Source organism: Bos grunniens, chromosome 16, assembly GCF_055505025.1.
Source record: "Bos grunniens cultivar Pamir isolate PY7600 chromosome 16, Bosgru_T2T1.0, whole genome shotgun sequence".
NCBI lineage: Eukaryota > Metazoa > Chordata > Mammalia > Artiodactyla > Bovidae > Bos > Bos grunniens.
Genome location: NC_141180.1, coordinates 43,830,066 through 43,844,247, shown reverse-complemented (window position 1 = coordinate 43,844,247; position 14,182 = coordinate 43,830,066). Strand labels below are relative to the sequence as shown.

General features: G+C 40.2%; 2 protein-coding genes across 2 annotated transcripts in view; both read right to left on the bottom strand.

Moving 5' to 3' along the window:
- The window catches only part of F5 (coagulation factor V), an 81,333-nt gene extending 75,647 nt beyond the window's left edge, over positions 1–5,686 (bottom strand). The window contains exons 1-2 of the mRNA XM_086344782.1: positions 5,399–5,686; positions 510–601 (exon numbers count right to left, since the gene is read on the bottom strand). Of these exons, the coding sequence (XP_086200908.1) occupies positions 510–601; positions 5,399–5,556 (250 nt within the window). The 5' untranslated portion in view covers positions 5,557–5,686. The remainder of the gene's footprint in view (positions 1–509; positions 602–5,398) is intronic.
- A 3,137-nt stretch (positions 5,687–8,823) lies between these two features.
- The window catches only part of SELP (selectin P), a 43,479-nt gene continuing 38,120 nt past the window's right edge, over positions 8,824–14,182 (bottom strand). Inside the window, exons 12-14 of the mRNA XM_086344781.1 lie at positions 11,376–11,406; positions 10,221–10,276; positions 8,824–9,555 (exon numbers count right to left, since the gene is read on the bottom strand). Coding sequence (XP_086200907.1) covers positions 10,222–10,276; positions 11,376–11,406 — 86 coding nt within the window. The 3' untranslated portion in view covers positions 8,824–9,555; position 10,221. The remainder of the gene's footprint in view (positions 9,556–10,220; positions 10,277–11,375; positions 11,407–14,182) is intronic.

Here is a 14,182-nt window from a genome sequence, read left to right as displayed (position 1 = left end):
CCTTTAAACGAATTTCAGGACCCAGCAAATAATCATTTGCTAAAGTTCATTTGTGCTCGTTAAACTAGACCATAAGCTCCACGAAGGCAGGGGATGCATTTGTCTTGTCCACCATGACATCCATAGTGCCTATTTCAATGCCCAGCCCACAGTAGGTGCTCTTTAATAGTTTGCTAGATGAATGAATAAAAATTCAAATGCTTAAAAGTTGTGTTTAGCTTTTTAAAATCAATATTAAAAACAGTTGTCTTCATAGGCATGTGACCCATGAAATTGCACAGGGCCCCATACTCAGGAGGGCCCCCAGCTTGGCTTAATGCTTTGTTGTCACTGTTTTGAAACTCTGGACACTATGAATAAGAGCCCTACAAATTATGTAGTCACACTGGTTAAAAACAACAAAGACACATTACTATAAATATCACTAAATGTATATTTTAGATATATGTGAATATCAAATTAGCCATAGAGTTTTATCTTCAAAATTTAAAAATATATTTCAGGCTTACCTGAAGTTCTGGATTGTGGTTTTTCTTTCTGAAAATATGCTTCATACTCCCTGTAGACAATTTTCTTAAAGGAGGTTTCAAAAGGTTTCGAACTGGAAATAAGATACATTTGAAAGGCTTATATGACATCTACTCACAGTACAACAAAATAGATCTCTCATGTCCTCAAACCTTTACTAGAAATAACAGTATTTTTTAACTGCATTTCAGAAACCCCAGGTCTTATAAATATGAATGATAAGTGAAGTTAATAAAATAATTATTGATGTCTTCAAGAATATTCTATTGTGATAACCATTCTTCCACAAATTTAGCTTGCATTAACCAACCCTATTACTCAGATCAAATTTCTAAAAAAGAACCCAAACTTTAGGCTTATATTTTAAATGATTAAAGATATGGCCAAATTCCTTATGAATAAATATGTGAGCTGCTTTTCAACTCATCATTCATATACAGTTTTAAGCTGCTGGTGTTAGTTGCTCAGTCATGTCTGACTCTTTGTGACCCCATGGACTGTAGCCCCGGAGAAGGCAATGGAACCCCACTCCAGTACTCTTGCCTGGAAAATCCCATGGATGGAGGAGCCTGTTAGGCTGCAGTCCATGGGGTCGCGAAGAGTTGGACGCGACTGAGTGACTTCACTTTCACTTTTCACTTTCCTGCATTGGAGAAGGAAATGGCAACCTACTCCAGTGTTCTTGCCTGGAGAATCCCAGGGACAGGGGAGCCTGGTGGCCTGCCGTCTCTGGGGTCGCATAGAGTTGGACACGACTGAAGCGACTTAGCAGCAGCAACAGCAGGACTGTAGCCCAGCAGGCTCCTCTGTCCATGGAATTCTCTAGACAAAAGTACTGGAGTGGTTTGCCATTTTCTTCTCCAGGATTCTTCTCAACCCAGGGATTGAACCTGCATATCCTGCATTGCAGGCAGATTGTGTACCGCCTGAGCCACCAAGGAAGCCCAAGCTGCTGGGGAACTGTCAAAAACTGTTGATTTAATGGACTCTTTCTTGCTCAGAAGTTGAAGATGGCTAATGGAGTCAAAGCCCTGGGATTCATATAGGAAACAAATGAATGACAAATCTAAGTTTAAGTAACTTGCCTGAGGAGAAACAGTTGATAATGGCAAAACCAAGATTCAGAAACTACTGTCCGGTCATCCTTGGTATCTGTGGGGGTTGGTTCCACAACACCCCTGTGCCAGCTCTAAACCCTTTGTAGGTATCAGTTTATTTAAAACTGCAGATGTTCAAGTCCCTTCTATAAGAGTACAGTTAGCCGGCTGTATCTTCAGCTTTCATATCCACAGATGCACAGGGCCAATTGTTCCCATGGTTAAGAATTCAGAGAGGAAAGCAGGGAGAGTACTGGGATAATTTCCATCCATTCCTTCTGTGTCTCTAAAGATGGGCACGTCATTCCCATCCTTGTCTTAAACTCAAAGTTAAAGGTAAAAGGAAAGATAATAGTAGTAGTGTTAGTTGCTCAGCCATCTCTGACTCTTTGCAACCCCATGGACTGCAGCTCACCAGGCTCCTCTGTCCATCTGATTCTCCAGTCAAGAATACTGGAGTGGATAGCTGTTGCCTGCTCCAGGGGATTTTTCCAATCCAGGGATCAAACCCAGATCTCCTGCATTGCAGGCAGATTCTTTACCATCTGAGCCACCAGGGGAGCCCAAAAGGAAAGATAATTGGGGACAATTTCTTACAGATATGTAAACCAGTTGCCCATATTGGCTTTGATATGCTTCCTAATCCAGAGAGTGGCCCAGTATAATTAGGTCATAACAGAGAAAGATACTAATCACATTTGCTTTGATGTTTATGTAGCACAGAGGCTAAGAGAACTGGTTGTATGTACAGAGTGTCTGGGTTTGAATCCTGTATCTACCCCTTGTTACCTATATAACCTTGAAAAGTTTATTTAATCCATTTTTGCCTCTGTTTCTGTAATTGTGAGCTGGGACCAACAGTAAAATCTCCTTCAAGGATTATTACAAATTTTAAATAAACTGATACCTACAAAGGGCTTAGAGCTGGCACATTGTAAATATTCAATGCATTTTAGCTAGTAATATCTTAAAAGTGTAACTAAAGTTGATTTTTCACTTTCAAGTTTTCCCAGCAAGCAGAAAAATCTGTAATTTTAGTAGTTGTCATAATTTTAAAATGTGGGATACAAGAACTGTGTTAATATTTGAATGCAGAATTAAAAGAGGCACGTGTAAGTATTTTTGGAAAGGCCAGCTATAGAAGGTGGTAGGTTCTCAGTCACTGGAAGCATTCAAGTAGAAACTAGACAATTATTTACTAACTGCTTTGAGTGCTTTGAGTTTGGGAAAAAGTAGGAAGTTAAAACATGCAAGTTGAAAATTAATTAAATGACCTCTTAAGAGTTCATAGAGCCCAAGAACCCTAGGATTGTATATGTTAGTGTCCATAATGTGGAGGTCCTTTTTCTTGGAAGGGTGCAAGTGAAATGTGTTTCCTGTCCCTAACCATAGATCTTTAAATACAGGAGTACAGGTGACAGTATAAAATCTTTACTATGAAAAATCAGTCTTTTATGTAGAGTAATTTTAATAGAGGTGTGCTTCCTAATATGTTTCCCTGTGTATATTGTGTGTGCATACTGAGGTATATTTATTTTTAATTTGAACAACTGAATTGCTATTGGAAAATAATCAGTCTGAGCAGAAAGTTAAAGATGAATTCAAACAATATGCATGATGAGTTTTCCATTTATGAGAATTCTTTAAAGATGATTTATTCATAATAAAATCATATAAAGCTTAAACCCTTGAGAGAACAATGTACATCTATTTTTTTCAATATCTGTTACTATATGCATGCAAGTGATTGAACATATTTCCTTAGGGAAATTTTCAAAAATATTCACTTTTGCTCAAGAGCAAGAATAAAAGATCTATTTCACCACTAAAAGGCACTGCCCTGACGATATTACATGAAATAAGGAAAGATCTTCGCTTGGTGCTAAAATACACTTTAGGAAAGGATGGATGTTGATTTCTTTATAGTGAGTATCATTAGCTCTCGATGTAGGACAATTTAAAACAAGTTAGTTTAAGCAGCCAGATATACAGGTTTAATTTTTCACGTAGATGTACTAGACCAACACAATACTGTAAAGCAATTATCTTTCAATTAAAAATAAATAAATTTTTAAAAAAGAAGTACTAGAAAGAAATGACATGATTTGAGGTTTGAAAATAGCGACAGTTCATCTGGATTATCACTGTTTGGTTTTGACTCAATAATTGATAACAGAGGAGTAACTGTTCCCAGAATTCTGGAAACTCAATCACAGAGTGAGAGGATAGGATGACCAATCACGGCTTCTTTTGAGAACTCACCAGGTAAATCAGGGTGTTGCCCTATGTGATTCTGCCTTCAATATTCAACTTGTTATTCTCGTTGTTAATTGCAGAAGAAAGAACTCCCAAGTATAAGCAAGCATAAGCATGACATAGGAAAGCCAGCATCCAAGCTAGTGTTCTACCCATGAGCAGGAAAATAGATGTTGGAAAGACTGCTATTTCCTTTGGGGTTTTTGTTAGTATCGGCTCTCTAAGGGTGAGGGTGTGACCTAGATTATCACCTTGAAATACAATATTTTAAATGATTTTTTTTAAGAGGGACTTACTACTACAAGACCAAGCTGACACACCCTCCGAAATAATCCAGTTACAGAGAAAAGATTTTGAAAAGGGTTAATGTTATGCACTAAAAGGCTTAAAACATCACAATACTTTCCTGGCAGATTGCTTTGGTTTCGAAATTGTAAAAGAGGAACACATCTTTCACAATCATTTAAACTGTGATGTTAAGTTAAAAAAAAATCTTAGTTACACTAAGAGGTTTACTATTCAGAGAAATACTGAGTAGAACCTGTGATTTGTTTAATTTCTGGGAAATCTTATTTCTAATCTTTCAGTTAGGAAAAGAGTTTGCAACTCAGATACAGTTTTATTATTTGACCCTTGTCTTAGTTACATAAGCCTTTTAATGTGACTCTTATCAAAATAGCCAGAGTAGACCATATCCCAGGGACTGATAAAGAATGAGAGAAGAATGAGAGTCATGTGAAACAGGAAAAAAGATAAAAGAAAAACAATGTTGCATTTTTATGAATTGATGATTTGAAAGTCATTTATAAGAAGGCAACAAAAGTTTGGCAGTTGTTACTCAATAATCTGCTTATAATAAAGTTACAAGGTACACATCTTTAGTTTTAGAAGATGAAGCTAAGTGGATATAAAATAAATAGTATGTACCTAGAAGTTGTGTCTGACTCTTTGTGACCTGATGAACTATAATCCACCAGGCTCCTCTGTCCATGGGATTTCCCAAGCAAGAATACTGGAGTGGGGTGCCATTTCCTTCTTCAGAGGATTTTCCTGACCCAGGGATTGAAACCAAGTCTCCTGCATTGCGCAAGATTCTTCACCATCTGAGCCACCAGGGAAGCCCTTCCTAAAAATACTAAACTACTAAATATCTGGAATAGGAGTTTGCAACAAGGGCTAACGAAGAGGTAGGTGCCTGGTGCTTTTGAATCAATCAATATATTAAACCAACAAGCAATGATACTAACAAAATTATATCAACAACAAACTCTTGAAAGCAGTATCTAGCCAAACAATATTTTCTGTAACCTTAGAATATTACACTGTATTATTAGAGGCAAAATGAGCATCCACCAATTTTATTCATTAAACCCTCCTATTAATTATATTTACCTATCTGAAGTTAAACACACACACACACACACACACACAGAAATGGAATTGCAAAAGGAATGTTCTCTAAAAGAAATAGATTATTCTTCCCGGAGAAACCCATCCAGACACCCCACCTGCCTTACCTGAGGTGTGTGGACTCGGGGCAGTAGTTCCATCTGATGCTCTGAGCAGCTATGTAGAACTGCCTTAGCTTTGCTGCTTCAGCCCCTAGGTTCCCCCAGCCTGCCCAGCTGCTGCCTAGGACCACCAGGACCCAGAAGCCAGGGCAAGCGAGGAACATGGTTCCTTTCCTTCTCTTGCCTGCCGCCACCACCCCGGGGGTGGGTTAGGGCTGCCTCTGCGAGGCTGTCCGCAGGCCGGGCTGCAGTGAGCTCCCAGAGGCTGCGGGTGGCAGTGTCCTCCTCCTTGTCAACTCCCCCAGGCGCCGCTGATGGCTATAGCCCGGACTGTCCCCACCTCCTCAGACCTTTCTAGGCTGAGGGTTGGCTGGGTCACTGCCCCAGATGACGGAGGTATTAGGAAGAGCCAGCAAGTTAGTGACTGTTTTACCACGGGTGAAGGAAATGCGGTGATAGGAGGTTCTAGCGGCCAGGGCAGTACTCAGGGATTCATGAGAGGGGGTAAAACTGTCTCCCACACTTCCATCTGCTCAGCCCACTGCCCAGGAACCCCTCACTAGCCCCAGCCACCAAAAAAGCTGCCTGGGGCAGAGTTCACACTTGCCAGACCTTCTGCAGTTCCCATCGTGGTGGGACCCAAAATCCTTAACCACACCACTCTCCTTCTGATCTGAGGAAGAGGGCATTATGCCCTGTTGCTGGGCACAGAAATACTATATTTTCAGGTGGTGAGGAAGCAAGGGGGTGATCACATGAATGGGGCCTGATGGCCTGGCTCACTTTACTAACTTCTACCCATGTACAGTTCTGTCTTGACTCAATATTGTGTTAGTTTCAGCTGTACAGCAAAGTGATACATATATGGGTTTCCCAGGTGGTTCAGCGGTTGAGTCCGTCTGCCAATGCAGGAGACACAGGTTCAGTCCCTGGGTGGGGAAGATCCCCTGGAGAAGGGAAATGGCAACCCACTCTAGTAGCTAATTTCCATGCCTGGAAAATTCCATAGACAGAGGAGCCTGGCAGGCTACAGTCCATAGAGTCACAAAGAGTCAGATACAAGTTAGTGACTAAACAACAGCATAAATGTATATAATCTTTTTTAGATTCTTTTCCATTATAGGTTGTTATAAACTGTTGAGTATGGCTCCCTGTGCTGTACAGTAGGTCCTTGTTGTTTATCTATTTTATACAGAGTTAGTGTATATATTTTAATCCCAAATTCCTAATTTATCCCTCCCGTCTCCCCCTTTGGTATTCATTAAGTTTGATTTCTGGGTCTGGGAGTCTGTTTCTGTTTTGTAAATAAGTTCCTTTGTGCCATTTTCTTTAAGATTCCGCATGTAAGTGATATCATCTGCCATCTGTCTTTGTCTGTTGCACAGTTCTGTCTTGATAAGGGCCTCTGGCCACCTAAGGCAGAGACAAAAGAGAGGGCTTAAAGAGTTTCACTGGGAGAATCGGACCAGATCTCAATCCCACTTACTTGCCGTATTCTCTTGGATAAGTTACACAACCTCTCTGATCTCAGTTTTGACATCAGGAGAATAAGGATGATGATAATAATTTTCCCCAATAGGGTGGTTGGGAGGATAAAGGAACACTGTGTAGTTGATTACTATGATTATATCTTTTCTGTCCCCAGGGCTCCTTACGTATTTCAGAGGATCTGGCTGGTTCTCATGGCTTTAAGATATGATTTGGCTATGTATAGAGAATCTGAGAATTATCTTGTCTGAAGCATCATTATGATTTATCTTGGGCTCCCTGAATCTACTTGCCTCCAAGCTTCTGTCTATGACTTGTCTCAGGGGCTTCCCTGGTGGCTCAGTGGTAAAAAAAAATCTGCCTGTCAATGCAGGAGACATGGGTTCAATCCCTGGGTCAGGAAGATCCCCTGGAGAAGGAAATGGCAACCCACTCCAGTATTCTTGCCTGGAAAGTCCCATGGACAGAGGATTTGTCGCAACAGTTCTCAATAAATTGTAATCTAGCATCTCACATGGGATCTCCATGATGTCAGGCTCCTCAGCAACCTCTGTCTTTGCTTCTTGGCTGACATTATTTGATTTACTAAGAATGCCATTCTCTTACTCTTCACTGTCCACTCTGTAAATTCCAATCAGAGTCTCACCTATCTCCTTGATTCTGGGACAAACTGACTTTTCCATTTTATGAATTCCTACCACACTCTTCAAATAACATACTTATTACTCTTGGTCAGTTTGTATTGGTGTCTCTTGTGTCCCCAATTACATTATCAGCTATTGAAGAACAGGAACAGTGCCATTTCCTTTTTCATTTATCATATCAGTGCTTTACAAAGCTGGTAAGCCATCAGAATTCCATTGGGGGAGATTTTTACAAAATATAGATTCTGAGTCAGGACACAGGGCTGACAATCATTCTCCTATAATACTGAGCCTAAGTAAGTGTTAGTCGCTCAGTTGTGGCTGACTCTGCCACCCCATGGACTGCAGTCCACCAGGCTCCTCTGTCCATGAGATTTTCCAGACAATGATACTGGAGTGGGTTGCCATTTCCTTCTCCAGGGATCTTCCCGACCCAGGGATCGGACCCAGGCCTCCTGCACTGCAGGCAGATTCTTTACCAACTGAGCTATAAGGGAAGCCCTAATACTGAGCCTAGTGATCAGCATAAAGTGAGCAGTCAGAGGTGCTATGGGCACTTTCGTGTAAGTGAAGCTTTTTATTTATTTATTTTATTTTATTTTTTAACTTTAAAATATTGTATTGGTTTTGCCATATATCAACATGAATCCACCACAGGTATACATGCATTCCCCATCCTGAACCCTCCTCCCTCCTCCCTCCCTATACCATCCCTCTGGGTCGTCCCAATGCACCAGCACCAAGCATCCAGTATTGTGCATAGAACCTGGACTGGTGACTCGTTTCATATATGATATTATACATGTTTCAATGCCATTCTCCCAAATCGTCCCACCCTCTCCCTCTCCCACAGAGTCCAAAAGACTCTAGAACAGTAACACCTTTTAAAAGCAGTGTGTCCCTAAATCTCGAGGTTACTACCAAAATTCTTGCAAAACCTTGTAACCTTTAGTTAGACTGTTTCACCATTTTTATTTGCGTGTTTTATTTGCATTTTATTTGCATGTTTACCTAGTCCGTGTGACATGTTCATTGCCTCGCTTTTCACAGAAAGGACAGCTATATTGTTTGGCTCTGTATTTTTTGTATCAGTTTCAGATAAGTACTGTGTAACTTTTAATAACGTATTTATTAAATATGTGAATCAAATAAAACACATTCAGGCGATGAAGACTTTTCTGCTTCTCTAATTTTCTTCTTGTGTGTTTAGGGTGGTGGTAAGATACATATTTGCCGACTCTAGTCTCGAGTTTGTAATTGGGACAACCGTGATTGTATATTACATTAATGTCAACAAAGTGATGGATACAGACTTTATTCAGCAAAATATCAAACACTAGAACATGGCATTTAGGGAATCCTTTTAACTAGACATTCAAGGATTGGTCTCTGGGTCCTCTGGGGGAGAGTGACGGCGGAGGGACGGTCTACAGTGACATGTACCTTCCTGTCCGGAGCACCAGTCTTCTGCGGCCTCTGCAGCCTCTGGTGCCATCCAGAGGCCTCTCTTGGAGCTTCAAGGAAGTCCAGAAGGCTTCACCAACAGCAAGCACTGAAGACCCAGGAAATCCTATAGAAATTCCCTCAAGTCAGAGACACCTCCTGCCTTCCAACAAAGTAGAGGAGAACCTCCTCCAGTCCCAAAATAAAGAGGCATTTTTATTTTTCCAGTCTGGTCTTCTGGTGAGTCAGATGCTCTGGACTCTAGCTAATTAGTACCGCAAGTGACAGCTAGGCCAAAGCCCACAGAACACTGCAGAAAGACTCAGTCCCAGCTTCTGAGGCTTGTGTTGGAGGAAGAGGAAATGGAGCAGGAAGGGGTGGTGGGTGGAGAATTGGGGCTTGTGGTCCAGTCCGTCTGCTCTGGTGCAGAACTAATCTAAAGGAAATTCCATGTCCTTTATTCACAAGTATTTACAGAAAACGGCAGCAAATACTCAACAGTTATAATCAAGTCTTTTTGGGAAAGCTGATGTTCAAAAATAGGATCCTGTGGGGATTGGACGAGGTCACCAAGACAAGGACAGGTCTCTGAAAATGACAGCGAGAATTAAAATTATTGTATTTTCCTGAAAAATATCAAAGAAAGCTCTCATCATATGTACCCTCTAAGGCTTTGTATAATCTTTTTCTAGATTCCAGATATTCTGTCATCTAGGCTATTTAGGAAACTTAACCACTCACTGAGCTTTTTGGAAGAAAGAAGGTATTATCATATATGGCATATATGATATTATATGATAATATAACATTATAATATATGATAATATCATATTATTTTTGATAATTATATGATAATATCATATTATTTTTGTTTTCCCAGCAGGTTGCATAGGGAACTGGCTCCATAAAGTTTGTAAAATTTTTCTAGTTGTCATGATTTCTGGTGATCAAGCAAGGCTACAGTATGAGTACCATCTAGCAGCCAGTAATGGGAATGTCATACATCCTGAAATAAGTTACATCTAATTAGAACACTTACATCCTGGAGTAAATGGAAATCCTCCTATATGCTCACCATCTATTGTACTCTTCTGCTGTGCCTGTCTCCCACTGCCAACACAATTTGCTGCATAGTTTGAACTCTAATATATGCTTAAAGCGTAACTCCTCATTATATAAAGAAAAGGCAAGCTTTATAGTCTTCTTTTTCCTACTGTCTGTTTCCTTCAAAAATACATCTGTAGGCAACTTACCTTAAGGGCTTGGGTCAAACGCAGCATTTGTAAAAACTCCGTATGTTCCTAGGTGGCTAAAGAACAGAAACACAAAGGTGAACTTGCCATATGATGCTTTGTCCTTGACCCCAGTCCTTCACAAAGTTCATCCAGAGACCATGAAATACCACCCAGCCCTGAAATTCTCTGACTTTAGAGGGAAAGAAGAGTAAAAATCAAAGAGATTTTCAAGATCCCAATCAACTGTTCTGGGTAATTTTCTTTGTGCTTCATACCCAAGTTATTGTTGATACTTTAGGTACTGAATACCTGCTCTGACCCCTGTTGTAGCCTCTTCCTGGTGAGAGGAAATCCTTTTAAAATTCTACCCTTAATACTTGATCATACGGCAATACTTTTCAAAGAATGGTAGTACTGCTCCCTATAGCAATTTTTAAAAATTTTCATAATGAGCAAGACTTATTATTGACATTTAGGCAGGGACTAAGGATGCTGGATGTCCTAAAATGCCCAAGGCACAAAAGAATTGTCTTATACACTCCACACAACTTTAGAAAACCTACTCAACATTCCTGGAGGTGAAAAATCTCTGAGCCTAGAACTGAACAGCTTTACATATAAATGTTAAGTTTTTTGTGTGTATCTTTTAAAACACAATTACCATCTGAATTAAGAGAGGATAATAACAGGTTTTCCAACTCTTCGCCAGAATAATTCATCATTTTAAAAAATCAGGTTGGTGTTGACAACACTTCGGATACTGTTTGACTCACTAATAGACTATTCCTGCCAGCTGACCTTTCTGACTGTTGCCTTCATCGTGATTCTACTTGAAGGTACAAGTATCTGATGGATGATGACCTCATAGCACTGCTACTGTGGTGCCCCAGTTCCAGTGTGTTATTTCTATGTCACTTTCGCTTGTATCTTGTATTTCTCCCTTATATTATCATTAGGGCACTTAGTGATTTTTAAAAAATATTATGTATTGCTGGGACATATTACTGGTAAATTTTGCTTCAGAATTAGTCTAGGGGACATTGCCAAAGACTGTTTCATAAAAGGCGTGTCTGTATAGTCATTCTGACATACTCATACAGTGAATTAATAATTCATAGAGTGAATTAAAAAGTCAAACTAGAAAAACTTAACCATAAAACATTTCCATCTTACCTTTGAGGGTTCAAGGGGCTTTTTCCATCATCTGAAATAAGCAAGAAGACACAGACAATTGGTTTAAAAGAAAAAAAATGAGATGAAGGGGAAAGGTCATCAGCGATAGGGTTATTGAGGTAAGTCAGCAGACTGATTTCCAGGCAGGCTTATTATAAGGGACTTATTGGGAACAATCCCTCCCTGAGAGGTGGGACCTGTTTTAGGCTAAATTAAACATTCAGCAGTATGCAACTCCAGAGTCCGCTCATCTTTCTTCTCTTCTCTTTCTCTAACAACCTGTCCTCCTACCTCGGGTCCGACTTCATCCCCTTGGCTACTCTTGGTGTCGTTGAGACCATCGGTTCTCAAAACGCATTTCTTTGGCACCTGAGACCCTCTGCATTTGCATTCTGTCCATACTCTCTTAATCATTATTTGGTGGTGGTTTAGTCATTAAGTTGTGTCCGACTCTTGCAACCCCATTTACTGTAGCCTGTTAGACTGGGGTTTTCCAGGCAAGAATACTGGAGTGGGTTGCTGTTTCTTTCTCCAAGGGATCTTCCTGACCCAGGAATCCAACCTGGGTCTCCTGCATTGCAGGCAGATTCTTTACCAACTGAGCTTGGGCAAGCTAATTGCATAAACAAACCCAAACATAACAGTGGGTGTTTTCCTTCCCTGATCATATACACTATCGGGGGCCTCCTGTCATAATCCAGACACTGAACTCTGATTGTGGACACTTTAAACATGGCAGCATGTCTGTCAATCATCCCATGGGTAGATACAAAGGGGAAAGCATCTCATGCCTGAATGCATTTAGAAAATATTAGGTGAAATGAAAAAGAACAAGTGTATTTATTACAGGGCATGATTGAGCTTTCGGTGTGATAATGAGGGTGCACTTTGAATTTGCAGGAGAGGGACATAGTATGCAGGCTTTTCCTAGTATTTGAACTTGGAATCCTAGAAAGTTTAAAATCAAAGTGGGACAGATCAGAACATTCCATCCTCACAAATGAATTTTTTATTATATAGATATTAGAGGATGGGTGGTGGCTGATCCCTCTCCATAGTTTAGAGGGTTCACTGGAAATATCTCAAAACTAAAGAAAGAATTTGGGGAAGATGCAGGAACAGGATTCTTACACGGTGATGGAGATTGGGATCAGGGTCTTAGGAGCTCTTGCCTCTGCCTTCTGGATTAGGTTAAGCAGGCACAGATGTTGCGTGGAGGGACTGGTTGTAGATTTTTGGTCTTTAAGCAGAGTTACTGTATATCTGTTGTCCTATTCACTCACTCACAGGAGAGTATATGAAGGAACTTTGGAAAATCAGCCTAATGCAATGGTGGCTTTGTGAAAGGAGAGAGCATGAGAATAGGGAACAAGGGGTTCTTCTGAGCAGTGAAGAATAGGTGTTGAAATTTCAATTCCAGGAGAGTGCTGGCAAGTACTTTTAACATAGCCACTTTCTGTCCCTGGATTTGAGCATTCCTGACCCCTTTGATACCCCCAGTTTGATGAGGAGAGATGGGCAGCCTCATTAGCTTATTTGAAGAGGCTTGTTTATGTCAGAAAGAGACAAATACCATATTATATCACTTAAATGTGAAATCTAAAATATCGCACAAATGAACTTATCTACAAAACAGACTCACAGACATAGAAAACAGACTTGTGATTGCCAAGGGGGAGGATGGGAGGATAAGGGATGAACTGGGAATTTGGGGTTGGTAGCTGCCGACTATTACATATAAATGAATAAACAATGTCCTACTGTATAGAATGGGGAACTGTATCCAGTCTCCTGGGATAAGCCATAATGGAAAAGGATATTTAAAAAAGAATGTATGTATGTGTAAAAATGAGTCACTTAGCTGTATAGATTGGCACAATATTGTACATCAACTTAAAAAAAAGAAGAGGCTTCTCCACTTAGGGACAGGCTGAGCATCTCAGGCAGACAATGAAAGGATGTTTGAACTCTTAAGGGAGGGTTCTCTTTTTTTATTCCTAGGCTACAGCTATCTTTTGATGAACAATCCGAGAAACACAGTTTCCCTTATAGAAAATCTTCATCCATTTGGGTCACTTTCTTGCCTCAATCCTGAATTAGCTCTACAAGTTTTCATGAGCACATACACATCTCTTAGCTTTCATACCAAGTCATTACTAAAGCAGCAGCTCTTTTACACTTCCTGCTTTGTTTTTCACTTCCTCCACTAGCTTTTTTTTTTTTTCCCAATTCAGGTGCAATAAACTCTTGAACATAGCATTTTCCCAGGTATTTTGCCCTTTTAGATCTTGTCACATGCTATTATCTCTGCTGTAGCTCTATTTTGATTTTTTCCTTTGGCAAAATCCATCCCTCTTATTCTTCAAAGTTAAACTTAAAAGAGCCTTTTCTGCCCTATCAGTCTGGGTGGGACCCTTCTATTTTGTATTCCAGGAGTGGTCAGGTAGCATTTTTGCCCTAATGCACTTGATACACTTCAGTATTAGCATTGATTTAACTTGACGTCGCCTACTGAATTATACATTCCTTACTATCAAGGACCATCATTCTGGGTTACACTACCTAATCAGTTGGCCAATAAATGGCTATTGTGTGAAAGAATGAATGAATGAAGTATAACTCCTTTCTAGTTAGTTTTGGCAATAACCAAGGTTACCTGGACCAGAAGCCCCCAAGTGTCAGTATGCACACTGGCCTCATAAAATCTTAGTAGGTGGAGTTGGGGTGGGGAGGAACTTTTGAAAATTTCAGATTTCCAGGCCCATGTCCAGATTTCCATTATATGAGGATCTGTGTTTTATTTTTTC